Raw genomic sequence first — 19744 nt, forward strand, 5'->3', positions numbered from 1 at the left:
CATTCAGGATAGAGATTTCAACATCTTTAAATTCTGTGAAGGGGTATAATTCCAGTAATATCGGCCTCATGAATGATTTGTAGAATAGATGAACACAGCACATTCGGTGCAGCAGTTGTAACTGTTTACCGAGCTGAGCACGAGTTTTACACGTAAAATGCAGGTAGCAAAAAAAAAAAAAAAAAAAAAAAAAAAATCCGCCCGACCGACCCTATTTGAAAATCTCATGTTACGCCAATGCAACAATTTTTTTTTTTTGGCCTTATGAAGGTGAACTTGTCCTTTAAGGTGCCCATTGAGAGCCATGTTTGATTTACTCATAAAATAAAACTGTCCTTACTTTCAGAATACATGTCAGTGTCCCTCCACACTTGAACTGATCTTTGCTTTCACACATCACTTTCAATACCTTCACATTCTTGCGGTAATTTGTCTTTGAAATACATGAGGACATGCAAAAAGAAAGTTGTGGAATTTTTAAAGTCTCACATGTTGTGACTGAATATTCATGGCACCAAAATATGCAAATTAACTGAGGTGCTGACAACATCAACACACAACTCTCTCTCTATTTGTGCACATACGTACAAATCTTGTCTTTACTTATTTTTGTGTGATGACTAGCATGTAATTAGATATGCAACTAATTCTACTTTTAAGTAGTAGGGATGAGTGGAACAAGAGCTTGAATAAGACACAATCATTCTTCTTTTTTTTAAGTAGGCCTACTTTACATCGTCATGTTCTGATTTCGCACCTTAGATCATGACATGCTTTTGAGAATTACAGCAGGTGCGCAATTTACATTCTTACACAAATGTAAAACTCCGCAGTATTTCTCAATGCACAGTCAAAAACAAAAAATGGTAGTAAGTTGAATGTCTTTTTTTTTTTCTCTCTCTCTCTCTATTTTTTTTCTGAAGGAAAGTCATCACAACAAGCCAAACAACAATGCCAAACTTCACATTACAACTTGTACACCAATCGTGATGGCAGTTGTACGCAGATTTCATTCAGCCAATTAGATGCTCATACAAATGGATGGATTCTTTTTACTTGAAATGAGTTATTATGCCATATACTGTGGTACAACTATGGCTGAAGGAAGAAAAATGTGAAAGTGAAAATAAGTGAGGTAAAATATACTTGTCTCATGGAAGTGTAAGCTTATTTTTTCCCCTCTTCTTTGTTAATTTAGGCCGTGTTTATGCTTCCCCTTTTTGGGCCAGAATCAGCGTTTTGAAACGTGATTAGTGCAAAACGCTGTTGTGTCCATGCTCACTTCGATAGAAACGCTGATTCAAAACGCCGATCCAAAATGCACAAAAAGGTGCGTTTACTATCGGCGTTTCTGACTAATCACGTTTGACAGGGAAGCATAAACGCAACAGCGTTTCTAAACGCATTTAGAGTGACGTCATCTAAATGCCTTTCCAGTTCACGTGAAAAAGCGCGCGCCCGGCCAGCCAGCTACCCTTGCCTGTGCAGTTTTCCCATGTACTGTGCATACGCATGTTTTTCCCAGCTGCTCTCCCAGGCCAGGCCACCGATCGCAGCGCGCGCCCCAATTTGACCTGCCTCTGCTGAGGTCAGCGAAGCAATCGCAAACACTCTTTCCAAGACTCAAAGAAAGTGAGCATAAACAGTGCTCCCGTGAACGGCGTTTTGAATCAGCGTTTTGAATCAGCATTTCAAAACGATGATTCTGCCTTCGCAAATTGAGCATAAGCACACCCTTAGTTTTCTGCAGACTTGACATCACACTCAATCTCTCAAGGAAATCTACCTTCTCAGATGTGTAAATTCTTTAAATGTGCCATGTGGAATGTTTTTAGGCAGCCTCATACAAATGCTGTGAATCATCATCATCATAATCATATTTGATGTACAATCAAATTGTATACAACAAGGCTGTGAATTATTAAAAGTGCTTTGACTTTAAAAATCATCATTTGTATGGTACACTCGAGTCACTGAATGCACGTTGAATGATTCGTGGGAGAAGGGATTGAATCACGCTATTTTGCACAGTCACTTTGAACAAAGCATTTCATTAGAAACTCACTGAAAGTAACAGTACCTGCAAGCACAGGTAACATGCAATAACATGGCATGCAACAGTGATTTTCAACATCCGACCAGAGTGTGCAAATACACAACTTGGCTCTGAATGAGTTGATAATGATATGAATTGGGAGAGATAAGAGAGGAGGGGAGGGGGGGAGGGGAAGGTGAAAGAGGAGGGGGAGGTGAAGGAGGAGGGGGAGGTATTTAATGCCCACAAGATAAGATGGAGGGAAATACAAAGGAAGGGAAGAGCTATTCATGGAGCTACGTAGCTCCATGAGCTATTCAACACAAGGAGCTTGCCCTCATACAAATACACTCTTCCAGAAAATCAAACACACATACACACACACACACACACACACACACTACGGGTACATGAGATGTACAATGTGAGTCCACAAAGGGGGAGGGGGTGTTTCACTGCTTTGTTTTACCTAAATTCACAAATATATTCCATCATAAATATTTAGAGAGTACAGCCAGAGAGAGACAGAGCAGGGCTGGAACCCAGGCATCTCCGCCCCACAACCCCCCTTGCATTCTTCCCCATCTGAGTTGTGGGCGCAACCCAGGACCCATGACCATATAAGGAAAATGTGTTCTCAAACATGGTAAGCTCATTAATCAGTGAAGGCAGCTGATGATACAGGGGCTTCCCAAGAAGTGAGAAGCTTGTCAAGGGGGGACTGTTCCAAGGCAGCCAGTGACGCACCAAGCTGGAAGGGGTGGGGGGGGGGGGAGAGAGAGAAGGATCCCGCAGAGTTTTTTTTTTTCTATTATTTACATACGATACAAAAGGATATCTTCCTCTTCTGTATTCTTCTTTCCATCAAACTCTCACAAAGCAAATGGGATACACCTCATCACTTTCTGAAATCCCCATTTTTAAATCTAAAAAAATGCATACTTAAAACATAAAAAACAAACATTTTCTATAAATGGTGGAAAGGGAGCACATACAAATGCTGTATAGCATGCATTAAAATATACATATCACTCATGAACAAAGAGCAAATGAATTCAAAGGTATACAGTGTACACATTTATTCTTCTGTTAAACCCCACTACAACACTGAGACTATGCTCACACATCTCAGTATCATGAGAACAATAATGGACTATTTCAATTCTAATGTGAATAGCAGGTTACAACAGCTCTCAATTGAGGAAAACACAATGTAACCCAATGTCAAACGAGGACATTCCACAATACTGTTGTTGTAACTGCCACAGAAAGCAATGAGTGGTAGGTGAAAAGTACTCTTACTGAGGTCAACATGAGGTATAATTAATCTGCTATCTGCTGAGAGGGAAGGATTAGACCGCCCAGTCTCTCTCCATAATTTCTAGGTCAGCTAATGACTGCAAATGAGTGTGGCGTAGTAAACACTGCACTAATCACGACCTATTCGGCTGATACCAATCTGATTGACTCGCTGAGTGGTTTTTTTAATCGGCCACAACCCCTTGCGCGATCCATCAAGAAATCCACCGCGGCCGGGTCCCTTTCAGTACGGCTCACTTTAGCGTACAGCGTGCAGCAATCCCCCCCCCCCCCACGTAGCCACGCCCCATCCCGGGCCCAGGCGCCGCCCCTCGCAATCCAAGCAATCTGAACCTCGCTGGCGCGGCCACACATGGGACATGTGCAGCGCCCCCTCTGCATTCACTTGTGACGTCAAACCGAGTGGGGGAAGGACGCAGACACCCAATTGTATAGTCCGCACATGAAAGAGCGCCAGGCATTTCCAAGATGCGTAAAGTCATCTCTGGCATGATACTATCATCACTGTACTCTTTCTTGCGACCACCAGGAGTACGGCGCCGAGCTATTTTAAGAAAAAGACGTCATCACACCCATAGCACGTGGAAGAGGGCCACATATATAGATACTCCTCTTGTTTATAAACACAAGGCAGGTCCGTTCCTCCGGGGAATAAAAGTTGAAGACTGGGAAGAAGCCTACGTGCAAATGCCCCCATCAGACAGGTCTCAAGAATCCACACGTTGGAATGGCATTTTCTGTACATGTTTACGAGCACATTCCCTCATAACTAGCATTCCTGGTCCTTTCCTTCTCCAAGAAGATTCAATGAACATGTTCACTACATGGTCATGCTTAGCATCGCTCATATGAGCCATGCTCAAAAAAGTTAGCATCTCTCAAATAATAATGTCACATACACTGTACAGGCTGCCACAAGCACATCAGGCCGAGTGACTTTACAGGGACTACCCCATTTCGTACAGAAAATGCTAACAAAAGCAGATAATATGTAAAACTATCACCTTTCTAAATCTTCAAACTATATTCTGCCTACATCTTGAAACAGGCTATCAAAGGGACTGTACAGTACTGGTTGAGGTGAGAATTCAACTTGTAATGTTTTGTGAGATATTTAGAAACCACTCTATGAAATGTTAAAAATCTTACAATTATGAGGGGAATCAAAAGTTAATTTGATGAAAATCGGTTTTGAAATGGCTGAGATATCTAAAAACAATGTAAAACAAAGTTGTGACGTGTCAATTTCATTATGATTGCCTTATTGGATATCTCAACCATTTCAAGGCCAATTTTCAGCAAATAAACGCTGAATCCTTCTTGAAATTACATGGTCTTTCATTTTTCATAAGAGGTTTCTCATTATCTCACCAAAAAATTTTATAAACCTAAATCCTCACCTCAATCAGTACTGTACCATCCCTTTAATCACTGGTCAAGCTTATCTGACATCTTGCTTCAAGATCTCTTTATCTACAATGTAAGTCTGTGAATAACTGTTAAAGTGAATGCACTACCTAACTGAAGGCAAAACATATACAAGGAGTTCATCTTTTAGCAACAATGCACTGTACCAAATTGTAATCATTAAAGAACTATAAATGGAGCAGTATGAAAGTGCTCTATGTTTTGGTATAGGTATTTACTAACTCATCCTGGTTCTTATACTGAATTCCTCCCTTTTTTAAAGCCAATTACTTGGTCTGAACTTACAGGCAGTGTATGCCAACATATATTTTGGGAAATAATTTGCAAGAGAGCTTTTAATGAGTTAATCTGCAGCAAATTACTCAGAAGTTTAGAACTAAGAGTCGTCATGTTACTCATACCTGTTCGTGTGTGAAGTTACTTTAAAAGAGTAATAAACTAAATCAGTGTATACAGGACAAACATTGGGAATATAAACACCACAAAAAGGCAAATAAATTCTCCTCTAGTTCTAGTTTGTGCTTAATTACAAAAAAAAAAAAAACTTTCCAACTTTTTTCACTAGACTTAAGAATGATACATGTATAGGATCATTCTGTACTGTGAACATTTTGCCTGAAGCCACCTAATTGTTCTTTGTTTTTGTGTTTGGTTTTTTGTCAGAGGAGGGGGGTTTAGTTATCATTTTAATTCCTCAAAAATGCTATACACTGGTTAAACATATCAATGCTCCCTTGCGACTCTATTGTATCACAATATCGCACACAGACCTTAGCTTTTTTGACTGACCTCAATTGACCCCTAGCACACTGTTCCAATAGAATCAAGTAAAATAGCTGCTGGTTGGGTTACCATAGGCACAATCTTGGAACTCAGTTGCAATTATTGATACTGACCTAACATTTTGCATAATTCTACACCAATCTCACTTTATTAAGGGCAGTAAAGAAATCACAGCTTTTCCTGAAATATCTAGTTTTCCTCTTTGTTGGTGTAGTCACAAAAATCAAAAACTATTTTTGGCTGCACGGTAAATCATTCAAGTTTACATTCGTAATCCACTTGTGCCAGATTGTGGCTGGTAAAAGTCTGCAAATGAGGAAATTCCTAGAATACAATAACAACAACTGAATATCCTCTGAATGAGACTAGTGATGCAACAAGGAAATGGTTTTTTTTTTTCTTTCGAGTGGTCCACTGCTGTTTTCATTCTACATAACGAAACATGACATGCACTTGTGCGTAATCAAGAAACAGAAGATGGTGACAGGATAGGCCTTCTCTATCTCTTTCTCTTTCTCTTTCTGTAACGTATCTCACTATCTCTCCCTTTCTCTCTCATCCTGTCTCTCTCTCTCTCTCTCTTCTCCATCTCCTCTTGCCATATTTGTCTATTTATAAATCTCTCTCTCTTCTTCTTCTCCCATCTTTCTCTATATCTCTCTATCTGTCTATCTATCTATATCTATCTATCTATCTATCTATCTATCTATCTACGTATCTATCTATCTATCTATCTATCTGTCTATCTATCTATCTATATCTATCTATCTATCTATCTATCTATCTATCTATATCTATCTATCTATCTATCTATCTATCTATCTATCTATCTATCTATCTATCTATATATGTATCTATCTATCCATCTATCTATCTATCTATCTATCCATCTATCCATCCTATTCTTTCTCATTTTTTTCATTCACTTTTCTTCCGGCGTACTTGTGAATGGGACATGAGTCATGGCGGATATCTCCGTCAGGATTGAACCCTCCTTGTTCCTTCCTCTCAATTCTAATTCATACTGGTTTTCCTGTCATTGACATTTTGACAAGAGCGAGGAAATGCTGCACACACCTACGCACAGAGTGGACGCATTATCAGGAGGTAAGGGGAGAAAAAATCCCTCCTTTTATGACGACAATGGCTTGGTACGGAGAAAATAAACACAAGTAGTTCTGATTACAACCAGAAGAAAAGATCAGCAAATGGGGAAATCCTGACATTGAATACATTCGATATCAATTCAAATGTTGCACATGCATATGTACAGTATGTTTCATTAGCATTTTTAAGATCATTTATTGGGCAGCAGGAAGTACCGTCATTGTGTATATCACACTGTGGATACATGAACACTTTTCAGGCTTGCTGAAACAAGAAATATTGGTCTGACTATTAGACTAGGGTGCTTCATATGTGGTTCTGAGCAACTGCAAGCTTGGTAAAAATGCTGGCACAGTGACATGTATTGTAACACATTTTTCTGTCTTTCGCTTGTTCTGTTTTTGTTTTGAATTCTACTATTATGAGACATCACATTGCACCTAGAATTACTCAAGAGGTTTATATGTATTCTGTGCTAATCAAACCCATTAAAGATGATCAAAGAAGGTGCCAGGATAAACATGGATGGAGAAGAGTAAAATCAGCTGCTAAAATTATATGCAGATCTATGCAAGTGTCAAAGTGCTGTCAGAGGGTATTATACTCATATCTTTCAGTGCCTACTTGGGTAATATTACAATGGAAAGCAGGAAATTAGAAATCATAAAATTGGGCCAAGGTTCACTTTCTTCTCTGGCGTCAAGTGCAAAGTAACACTCTCTCCCTTTGTGGTCCTTTGGAATGAGCTGTTGAGAAAGTTAAATCACCATGAAGGCAATATGCACATAAATTGTAGTAGGGCTTTCTTGCACACACACAGCCTGCAGTCTTTGTTGTTTTTTTACAAACAGCTATTGAGGTTGTTTATTTGAATTTCAACTACACATGTGTGGTACTGACTACGAATTCCTTTAGGCTACGTTCACATAGAAGTATACTATTCGGGTATTCGGGCTCGTTTTTCGAGGGCACGCGAATAGCTTGAATCGAACGATAGGATTTCCTCACACCGGTTCACATAGGAGGGCACTATTCGAAAGTACCGAATAGCTGCGAAAAGTATAGCAAAGTGGGAATCGAACTTGTTCGATTTTCTTGCAGCGTATACCATCTCTCGTTTGTGAAATAATGACAATTTTGGTCTGGATTTGCCCTTTAGCAAAAATAGGCATGTAGACTGACATTCTGATGCAGTTTAGAAATTGTTAATAAGATTTGCTAGGATGTAGGAGGAAGAAATCCTCACTGCATGGGATGGTGAGTTGACGGTGCGGGTGATGGTGTATTCGGGGCCCGAATACCGAATAGCGAATACCGAATACCGAATACCGAATACTTCTATGTGAACGCAGCCTTACAGAATACTCTAGCCTTTATGCCTATGGGGCAAATGGAATGATGTTGGTTACCCCACCTCCTTTGTAGCTATCATCCACTACTGATCTTGTCAGTTTGGCAACGAGTGTCCCATGGAGCTACTAGTATTTTCATTTGAGCACTATTCTCTTCTACCAAACACCATACCAGTATACCAGAGAGTACTGCTACTAGCAGTCATTCACTGGTTTTCATACAGTATAAAAACTATTAGCAGAGGTGTCTGCAACACTGGCAGTCCAGAAAAGCTGTTGGACCAGCTAAAGGAGTGTGGTTGCATGAACCTAATGGTCCATCAAAACAAAAGTCCCCGTCAGGGATACCATTTGTGACAGGATGATATCAACAATATTAAACTACTGACAGTGACATTCACTGACGTAACTTCAAGTTAACTACATAAACTTTGTGATAGCGGAACCCAAGAGAGATTAAAAACACTTGAGAGAATGTGTGAATAGGCCTACTCTCAGAGTTAAACTTCAATATTGTAATCTTAAAGTTTACTCAATGCTCTTGACCACAAGATTTCTTGCAGTTACGTATATCATGGATACCTCATATTAAGCCAATGAGGGATGCACTCAGCATCATAGTTTTAACAGCCTAATCAAATGCAGTTGTCATCAAGCTCTGACCCTGTGAGCACAAAGAAATTTTCAGCAAATGAAAGGAGAAAAAAAAGTAATACTGATGGGAACTGCTTGCATACACCTATCCTTGCATACACTTTTCAAAGACAATTCTATAACTTGAGATTATTAATGCTTCTGTGATACGAGTTCTACCAACTAGGCTAACCCTAGCAACACTTTATATCAGTCATACTACCACGAATGTTGAAGTATAACTGACATTATTATGTGAAGCATTATTACTGTACATTTGTTGTTATTGTTTTCATACTGAGGCTTTAAATGAGACTTCCTACTGTAAGAAAAAAAGGAGGTATCTACACATGTAATTCACTGAAACTGAAAAGAAAAAAAAAAGCAGGTAAGGTAGGAAAAGAAAGTTCATGACTTCATAGTAAATTTGGAGAAATAACAAAAAGGGCACAAAAAGAAATCATCACCTGACAACCATCCTCTGGGACACTGGAGCTATGCCAGACATGACTCCCTCCAGCTCACTTAAAAAAAAAAATGCCATCAAGAAGACAAAAAACAAAACAAAACAGAAGCTGAATCGCCCACATGAAGAAGGGAAAACAAAAACCTATAAAAAGGGGGGGGGGGGGGAATACAGCTACTCCGGGGTCATGTGTTCTCAATTACATATGCAACGAGCCTGCATGCCATTATGCCATATATGGCAGAGAAGGCTTGTGCCTACAGCAGGGTGATGGACACGACCTGCTGCCAGGCACATGCCAGGGCTGCCATAATTGGGGGAGCAGGCCTATAAGGCATGGGGCTACCCAAACAAGGCCAGGCGGGGTCAAGGGGCCATGGCCCTTTTATGGCACACGCCAGGCAAGCACATCCCTCTCAATGGGTCTTGGAGGAGTGAATCTCAGGGGTCGCTAAGGGCGGGCCTAAGCCTATCATCTAGTCTCGGCTTGGCAGGCAGTCTTGAACTGGTGCACTTCCTCAACAGTGAACCCATTGTGCTACATTGTAGGAACAATTCTAATTCTGTTATGTTCACTTTAATACTAGTACGGGATGTATATCCTGCTTCATGTTTCTGTCTATCATTATACCTTGGTTACAATAAGGACTCCTACATGTACTTTGAGGATTCTGCTGATGGGAGATCCACGGAACTAGGGTCCATGAATGTAATGGTCTAAAAGATAGCTTTTGTAAAGATTGGGCTGGGATTATGACAAAGTAAAATATCAATAATAAGGAGTGTTTGGATGAGAACAAGCCTGTACTCTTTCTGAAAAGCACATTGCAGAATGGAAGAAATAATAACAGAAACAACAATCTTGAGGATAAGTTAAAAAAAAAAAGACTGGTAAAAGGAAGTAGGCCCTAGAGGTCCCTAGGAAGCACAAGGTTTTCTACAATTGTATGGTGAAACTCACTACAAATTGAACCCTACTCATAAATTTTTCTCTCAAATTTCCAAGAGAACCTCAAAACATTCTCATTTTTTATTGTTAAGCTCTGCATTTTGTATGTCTTTAAGTAATGTACACTATTCAGATAAATAAAAATGCATAGCCATTGTATTGCTAAAAGACACATTCTTCAAATTCATGAAATTCTTCCGTCAATGTAGGGCAATTTGTCAATCAGTTGCAAAGACATATTCTTATTTTCTACATGACTTTATCCACTGTATAAGAACTACAGGTTATACATGTATCATTAGGCCTATGTGGTAACCTGAGCATTATGGGTGAGCTTTTCCTGCTCTGTTGATGATTTCTTTGCTACTTCTAATTTCTTCTAATCATTGTTGCTGTTTGTTCATTTGTTGTTGTTTTTTATTGTTGTTTGCAATGACAGGTGAAGGCTGGGCCACCCATCCAATCTGTTAAAAATGTTGCTGTATTCTCTATGTGACTGAGACAGAATGGCGTCAAGCAAAGAGTGAGATCCTCATCTCAATTTAGTGTATATGTCCATTCTTTCCACTTAGAGGAAGAAGAAAAAAATCAAAACAAAGCAAATGAAACCTATGATCAGGAAGTGCACAAGGGAAAGAACAAGCTACATACATACTTGTACACATGCATGCACATTTATAAAAAAAAAAATAATAATAATAAAAAAAAGTCTTGCAAGTACACACATGACAAGCTGAAAATCTCCTTTTTTGACATAGTAGACCTATCCATTCTCAACAGTCAGCACTGCCATCATGAAGGAATCAATTATAAGTCAGTAAACTTGTTTTTATATCTTACATCCACAAAAAAGTGAATATTTCAATGCATGCTATGCCATCCCCATCCCCCCATCCCCCCCCCCCCCCATCCAACACACACACACACACACACGCAAAAGCTGAGTTGAAGTAGGTGAGGTTAAAAAAAAAAATGTTCTCTGGGCCTGAATTAGCAGACTACAGTCTACCCCACAGTGAGTGGCTGTTTGGGTTACGCTGATATGCCTGCCCAGCTTTGACAGTTAGTTTTGCCTGCTTGCAACAGTTGACAAAATGAATGGAGTTACATGTAACTGACCCCCCTGACAAAGGTGAACAGTATTCGAATGTAATCACAACAGCCATTATTCACTGAGTGATATTCACTGTTGTGGTTCATAGAGGAAATTTCATTTCTTATCAACAAATACTGAAAAAAAAAATCAAGCATTCACGGCATGTGTATTCTCGATCCAGCTGTCTGAAACAAAAATGATAAATCTCTTTCAAATTGTGCTGCAACTTTGCTTTGTTTCCCCCTATTCTCTTTTATTTATTTTCAGACAACAGTTTTATGAACAAACAATAGATGCTTGCCCACATACAATTGTACACAAGAAGGCAGAGTTTACATGAAAACAAACAAACAAATAATTATAAAGCATACAGGATTTTCACCTGTGAACAGTAGGCTGGCATTTCAATTTACAAATCAAAAAGAAAGAAAAAAAACAAAGAGGTAAAAAAGACTGGTAAAGTTTGAAAGTGAAGCAATTCTAAGATGGGACTTTTATGTGGGTTTTTGTGCAGCGTACAGACAGTTGGTTACCAACTTTGAGGGACTAAATAGTAAGGAGGCTACAGTATTTATTGCGATGGTTGGCCCAACTCAGGATAATATATTCAGGAATCCTCATAACATTTAGGGAAAACGCTCTCACATCATACATATTGGTTGGGGTTTTTTTTATAATGACTGTACTGGGTCATATTGAAACAGAACAAACCTTTGCATTTAAGGCTTCTTCGTCACTGACTTGATAGGAAAGCTCTGTCTCCTCGAAGCCGGTCGCACTCATGCGCTGGTCTGGGTTGTGGTGGTGATTATCCGAAGGGATGTCGGGGGAGTTCAGGCAGGTTTGAATCAACGCTTTCCCACTCTCGCTCGTGATCATTGGCTGCAGCTTGCGTGTGGCAAATGTGTAGACATGCCCCGTCTCACTGGCTACTAGGAGCATTACTTGGGTACCAGTCAGCGTGGAGAGTTCATATGCCTGCAAGAACAAGTGAACAGCCCAGTTTCATATGCAGTCAATCTCTCCAGAGCCGCCAGGTTTTCACTTGTGACATGGCAGGAGATGATACAATGTACCAGCGTCATTACAGGAATGAAATCAGTGTGACTGGTGATTAATCTTTTTATAGCAGAGTGTGAGATTGAAGTCAGCCTGCCAGCAGTGCCTACAGTACAATGGGTGGAAATAAAAAGTATCTGCACAGTCACTGCTGGATGAGAAGACTACTACAGTGCATGATATCACATGCGTAGAACGATATCAGGAAAGTAAACAGATAATTTCACAAAATTTTACTTTTTGAAAAAAAGTGCACATTTCCTCAACTTGTCACTGACGTATGTTAAGGATAATATTATTTCCCCTACCTCCTGAAAGAGGGAAGTTAGTGTTCTTTTATTATGCAAGAAAAGTGAAAATATGTTGATTTTTTTTCATATCATTGTACAATTGTGACATCACAAGTTGTAGTAGTCTTTTCATCCAGCAGTGACTGGGCATAAACTTTACAAAATCATAACTTTCGAACAGATTGTCCGATTTTCCTCAAACTCTCACTGATTTGTTCTACTTATTGCCGCATTTACTACTCAATTCATGTCTGTAAAGGTGAACTGGCAGCTTACAGGGAATGCATAAAAAATATAGCCAGTACAGAGAAGTATCTTGATATAACACAAAACTAATCAGAAACATTAATAAAAGAGTAATTTGAAGTTAGCCTGCATCACAACATTTTCTTTATGATAAATACTACATCTTCATTTTGTATTCTGAAGGCAAACTATCAAGCCACAATATCAAGTATCAATTCATTCATCATAGACATATGTGGGAGGTACAGTGTACTAACGAACCAACACATCTTCTGGGTAAATCATAAAAGTGTTGAATACAATACATTGTGTACATTGAGTGAAATGTGTTAAGAGCTACATACATGTACTCAGCAACTCTACTTGCCATTTCCTGTTGTTTTCATATTAATAAAGGAGGAGTATCAAATGTAAAACTAATCACTTGGGGGTGGGGTAACATGTAATGATATAAAGAGATTGGAAAACCATTTGGGTATTACAATGTACTATTTTGAGAAGCAGTATGTATTGTACAGTCACAATTACCTGAAGACTGTGACATGACATCCTTTCTGATATTACAGTTGTACTTGCATAATCAATGCCTGCTTTGTTTTGTAACAAATAAATAAATAAAATAGAATAAAAATATAATATTATAGAGCCTTATCACTCACTTGTTTCCTTAAAAATATGAATGAATAAGTAAGGAATAAATAAATACTTTAAGATAAATGCTGTACAGCTAGAATTGTACAAATCTGCTTACTATGAATATCCAGGACATATAATAGTTACAAAATGTTAACTTGAAACACAGTTTGAGGGGGAAAAAAAACTGTCACTGTTGGATACAAAACAAAAGTGCATAAATTTACAAACAAAATCAGTTTATTCCCTGACTTTACCTTGATACATACATGGATTCAGTAAATGCAAAAACACTACGACAACTTAGTACACATTGGTAAAGCTTGAGGAAAATTGGAAAATCAGATTAAAAGTTGTGAATTCTTCAGTTACATGTAAATCCATGTGCTCTCATTGCTGAATAAGAAGACTATAACAATTTGTGGAATAAAAGTGCAATGTGCATTGTATGGCAACAATATAACAAAAAAACAATAGCGTTAAAAAAGATATGAGTTCAACATAGTATTATTCAAATTTCTGCCATAAGGAAGAAGAACTAGACTTTACCTCTTTCAGAATGCTGGGGAATAATATTACTCTTAATATGTATTATGTCAGTAATACATGTATCAAGTCTAAAGAATGTGTAATGTACATGTACTTTTCATTTTAAAAAAATACATATTATATTTGTGGAATTCTCTGTGCATTGTCTTTGCATCATTGTTGTAGTTTGGGTAAATTACAGAATACCGGCAACCAATCACGGAGAGCGCAAATCGCTCTGAAAAGAGCGTAATTACGCTTGCCGACAGCAACCATCTGAAATATTAATCCGATCTGCGATACGGTCCGTGATTCGGCTGTCGACGATTGCATTTGTTTACGTGTGTTTTCTTTGATCTGTGCGGTGAGAAGTGTGGTATCTTACGTTGCTCTCGGGGGTTTCGGGGGTGTCCCCCGAATAATGTAGTTCTAGATCCTGACGATGCTAGTCTAGACTAGCCGTTAAAATTTACCCGAATTTACGATGAATACTCACGTTTTTAGGAGTTGAGGATAGTCCGTATCCTAGAAATCGATAGCAATTTAGGTGAGACTAGAAAACAATCACTTATCTAATTGCTGGTGCTAGCTTACAGTAGAGCTTACGCACTGTGTGGGTGCTCTTGACAGCCCACCATGTTGACTCTATGCAGTCGTACAACAGTACCTACACACAACAGCTTATGATGCGTACGTGTGCAGTGGTAGCGCGTATTGAGTGTGCAGAACGCGCGCATGTTTACTAGTACAGTGTACAATACGTATAGCAGTTGAGTGCGCACATGTCTCTTGACAATACGCGTATACGCGCTGCCTTGCCAAACTAGTGTGTAGAGTGATTGATCGTGAATGACTTGTGTCGAAAAGAGATGAAGGAAGGAGGATGTCAGTTGTGATGATGTCATCAAGTTTAAAGTAGTTCCGTCAAAATCGGCTCGATTGATCTTTATCGACGATTTACTCGAGTTATCTTGATTTAGAGCAGTTTTCCTCCGAAACCACTCAATTTTCATAAAAATTGTGTGGTCAACCTACTTTTTGACGGCCGTTCCGTTCCCGGGCTTTTTTGGGGCCCCAAACGACGGAAAAGACGAATTTCAGCCCTTCGGGCTGAAATTCATCTCTAAGGAAGAGCCGCCGGAGGCGGGGCCTTCGGCCCCGCCTCCGGCGGCTTTTATACGCACCAATATGCTAATTTATATGGCGCAAAACCGGTATTCTGTAATTTCCCCCGTAGTTTTCCTATCCAGTGATGACAGCACATTAATTGCACTTGCCAGAAATCCATTTCTTGATCATGTTTACCTGAAGGCAAATTTATGGTTACTGGCTGCATTTCCTTTTGGCTTGCCATAGATGAAAACCATGCATCCATATCCAGTACTTCAAACCATGCATCCAGTAATTTACTGGACATACTGTATGGTTTTCTAGCCAATAAGCATCTCTGAACTTATTGAGTGTGAGTGCGCAAAGGCTTGCTTACTGCACAAACCTTTGCTACAAAAGCGCAAACTCTTGCTGCAAGTTTCCGATAGCATGTTTATAGTGGCTGGTGCAAGTGCTGCATGCTGGCTGTCCTCTGTGACGTAGCATGTTGCCAGTAAAAATCAACATTTACAGCTCTCGAACAAAGACATTGCAGGATTTTTGCTACCCATCTTGTATGTAATATTTGAATATCTAGTCTAGTGGGTCTGTTTAAAAAAAAAAAAAAAAAAAATTATCTTTCATTATAATATAATTTATAAGCAAGATATTCTCCTTGAAATAAAATGTAAACATGAATGACTCACATAACCACTCACAATTTAAAGACTCACGAACCTGTTACCAAAGACAATGCGCTCTAAAACTAACAGTTACAAATAAACACAAACTTTTGAGTTGTGTGTCACACCATGCTCACAGTCACAATCACATCCACATGACAAGCACAGCAATTCATGAACTAGACTCGGAATTTGTCAAGACTGACAAATTAGGTGATCCGATTTTTTTTTAAATCAATGATTCGAGTTTTCACCTGAGATTAGGGACATTGGTCGTGTGATGTTTGGATTCTCATTTTGAAAAGGGAGTCAGACCTGCCATCTTGGGTACCGAATTCCGTATACACTATCAAAGATGCAGAATGAAGTATATTTGACCTTTGACCCCACTTTGCACCCCCAAGATGGCATTTGAGCAAAAAGTGGTTATTTTGTGAAATGATTCTTGTAACATGGTCTTTGCGTGCGCAAAATATGGGAAAGATAAGACATGTATTCACCAAGATACAGGATGAAACATTTATGACATTTGATCCTAATTTACATACCCAAGATGGTGTCTGATCAAGTAGTTGTTATTTTATGAAATAATGTACGTAACATTAACTAAACATGTGCAAAATATTGGGTTGATAGGGGCTATTTTTCTTGAGTTATTGCAAAGAAAATTGGAAAAAGAAAGAAATATGAAAATACATCGAAGATAACCCTTAATTTCAACCACGTTTTTGGACGTGATCCCGACACCATATAAAAAACAAAGGGAATACGTACAATAGCGCAAAGTCTCAGCTACAACATATTAAAATCTGGGAGAAATTCACCAACGGGTAAGTGAGCTAGTGCTCGATAAAGACAATCATGTCAATTTTCACATCTAGAAAAATTCCCTCCCATAGAGATAACACGTCATAACGAAGATAAAGAAAGAAGTACATTATGACCTTTGACCCCGATCTGCACAGATAAGATAGCATCTGAGCAAAAAGTGGTTATTTTGTGAAATGATCCTTGTAACACGGTCTTTACGTGTGCAAAATATGGGGAAGATAGAACATGTATTCACCAAGATACAGGATGAAAAATTTATGACCTTTGACCCTAATTTACATACCCAAGATGGCGTCTGATGAAGTAGTTGTTATTTTATGAAATAATGTACGTGACATGAACTAAACTTGTGCAAAATATGGTGGTGATAGAGTATGTTTTTCTTGAGTTATTGCAAAGAAAGTTTGAAAAAGAAAGAAATATGAAAATACATCGAAGATAGGCTTTGATTTCAACCAAGTTTTTGGACGTGATCCCGGGACCGTATGAAAAATTGAAGGACACACTCAAGATAGCCCAAAGTCTCAGTTACATCATATTAAAATCTTAGAGAAATTCACCGAAGCATAAGTGAGCTAGTGCTCGATAAAAATAGTCATGTCAATTTTCATTTCCATAAAAATTGCACTCCCATAGAGATTACACGTAAACTGGTAAAATTTGACAATGTTACTTTTAATCCCTTTTTACGAGGTGATGCCGTCATCCAATCAAAATGTTGTTATTATATGACTGAAAGAACATTTAATAAGCTACAACATATTGAAATTTGGACGAAAATCAACAAAAGAATAAGTGTGATACGCTTGAGTGAACTTAAAATTTGATGACGTCATTTTGAAAATTTACTTTTTTTACTTTATTAAGAAATTTGATATCTTTTAATCGTTTTTCCAGGATCGCCAACCCATGAAATGACATGTACAACTCATCAGCTTTCAGAATATGTAAAGAAAATGGGTGGTCACCGTCCATCCTGATGAGTAAAATCGGATTCAAAATTGGCTGTTTTTTGGCATTGTTGGACTGTATATCGCCATTGACGCGCGCGCGGAATTTCAACTTTGACGGGCCCGTGTGACGTCATATTGAGTCGGATTGACTTGAAACTTAGTAGAAATATTCCTTGACATTTCAGGCATCCGATAAGTATGAAAAAACGGGAAATTTCTATTGCGTATGAGCTGTGCGTGCGTATATGCGCGCGCGCGTACGCGTCCGTCCATTTTTTTCAATTTTTCAAAAAATGCTCCAAATGGTCTGAAACGTGTGCAAAAAAAAATTGAGCTCGATTTGAGCATACAAATATTTCAACGCGCGCGTACGCGCACGTTTTAAAAGAAAATATGAATTTTGAGAATATGAGTAGAATCCGCATAACTTGAAATATATGTGACGTAAATTTCATTGAAAAATTCCATTCCATTAATGAGATATGAATGAGAATGTGTTTTCATATAATGACGTCATAGTGACGTCACGGTCGACTGATCACTATGATTTTATAAAATTTGTCGTCTTTGGAACATGATACATATATGGTATGAGTTTGAAGTTGATACTCTGAGTACTTTCTGAGTACGTAGATACACAACTTTTGTCCAGAAATAAAGAAAGAAGAAGAAGAAGAACAAAGAATCCGTACAGATACAGAAGGTGATCCGAGAGGATACTCGGATCACCTAATTAGAACAGAGGTCTAGTATTAAACGTGTTAGAATAGTCAGAAAATTGAGGAGTGACATGACAAGTTTGTTTGTGAATGTGATGTTCACTGTATTCGAATACGTACCTTTTTCATGATGCCCGTCTTCCTTTTGCTGAAAGTTGTGTATCGTCTCAACTTGTTGTCAATAAATTCCATTTTAATTTTTACCCTCCCTTTGGTCTTCTTGTGCTTCCCTGCTGCTACCTTTTCCAGATCAGCGGGAGTGAGATGAGTCAAGCCCGGGCCCAATCCGGGCTCATCCAAGTCATGATCTCGCTCGGCCAGTTCGGAGCCTGTTCCAACGGAGCTACTATCACTGTCAGCCAGGCACGCTCCATGATCGCCGCTGCCATTTTTCAGTTTTTGAAGTGGCGAAAACGAAATAGTAGACATTGCTACTTCTTCCTAATCGACCAGCAATATAAGTCCAATCAGTTTTCAAACATTAAATGATCTTCACGATTTTTATTTCGCGGTACGAATCCTATGCCCAAATGCAGAATATGATGTCTTCCTCATAAGGAAACAGGATGCCTTTCCAGCTGAAGAAACGTACGCCAAAATAAAATAGTGCTAAAAATTGTTGATCTTCCTAATAATTTTACTCAAACTCACTCTATTTGAGGATACGAGGATGATGATTCAAACTATTTCGTGAATGCAAGTGCTTAGATTTGGGATCAAAACTCATGATTACATGTCCTGCGTATTAATATCGCGCGGAGAGATATGTAGAACGACCCATGTCACCGTAAAGGAAATGGGTCTACCAAATATGGCGGATATGGCCTCCGATGGCCTCCAAATAAGGGGAGCGGTTTCCTTCTTTGGTAACGAAAGTGCGCTGCATTTGTACAGAAGGGGTGGTGACTTCTATAATGTATGCACATATGACAACACAAAGTCCATGTGCGTTTGTTTGTCAGTTCAAAATACAAACCAAGCTCGAGGCAATACAAATGTGGGATATATACCCGGTATATACGTATGATTTACATTTAATTCATATAGCGTTTGAAGCTCTTCACGAACGGATTGCACACAAATCGTCAATGCATTTATATCAACATGGAGAGTATGGGTGCTTGTATATCTATCACACAATGTCTACAGACTTCGGCATACGTCAGTCTCTTTTCGTATTGTGTATTTCGTGCGGTGCACAAACACTCAAAACTGTGTAGATCGCGCCGCTGCTTTATAGCGAACTTGTCCAGTTAGAATCAGGGGCCCGTTTCATAAAACTTGTTATCAGTGACATCTGCCACATTTCTATGACAAATTTGCTCTCAGCCAATCAGATGCAAGAATTTCAGTAGCTTATGACAACTATGACAACTTGTCACTGATGACAAGTTTTATAAAACGGGGCCCAGGTCGGCGAACCGGGGATACTGGATAGTTTTTTTTTTTTTTTTTTTTTTTTTTTTTGGGGGGGGGGGGGGGGGGTTGCGTCCAAACTGCAAGAAAAAGGGAAGTTACAATGTTGAAGTTCCCTATTATAATAT

General features: G+C 38.9%; 1 protein-coding gene across 1 annotated transcript in view; it reads right to left on the minus strand.

Moving 5' to 3' along the window:
* The window catches only part of LOC140227159 (serum response factor-like), a 33476-nt gene extending 14731 nt beyond the window's left edge, over positions 1-18745 (minus strand). Inside the window, exons 1-2 of the mRNA XM_072307594.1 lie at positions 18321-18745; positions 11881-12147 (exon numbers count right to left, since the gene is read on the minus strand). Coding sequence (XP_072163695.1) covers positions 11881-12147; positions 18321-18629 — 576 coding nt within the window. The 5' untranslated portion in view covers positions 18630-18745. The remainder of the gene's footprint in view (positions 1-11880; positions 12148-18320) is intronic.
* Positions 18746-19744: the final 999 nt, after the last annotated feature.

Source organism: Diadema setosum, chromosome 1, assembly GCF_964275005.1.
Source record: "Diadema setosum chromosome 1, eeDiaSeto1, whole genome shotgun sequence".
NCBI classification, from domain to species: Eukaryota; Metazoa; Echinodermata; class Echinoidea; order Diadematoida; family Diadematidae; genus Diadema; species Diadema setosum.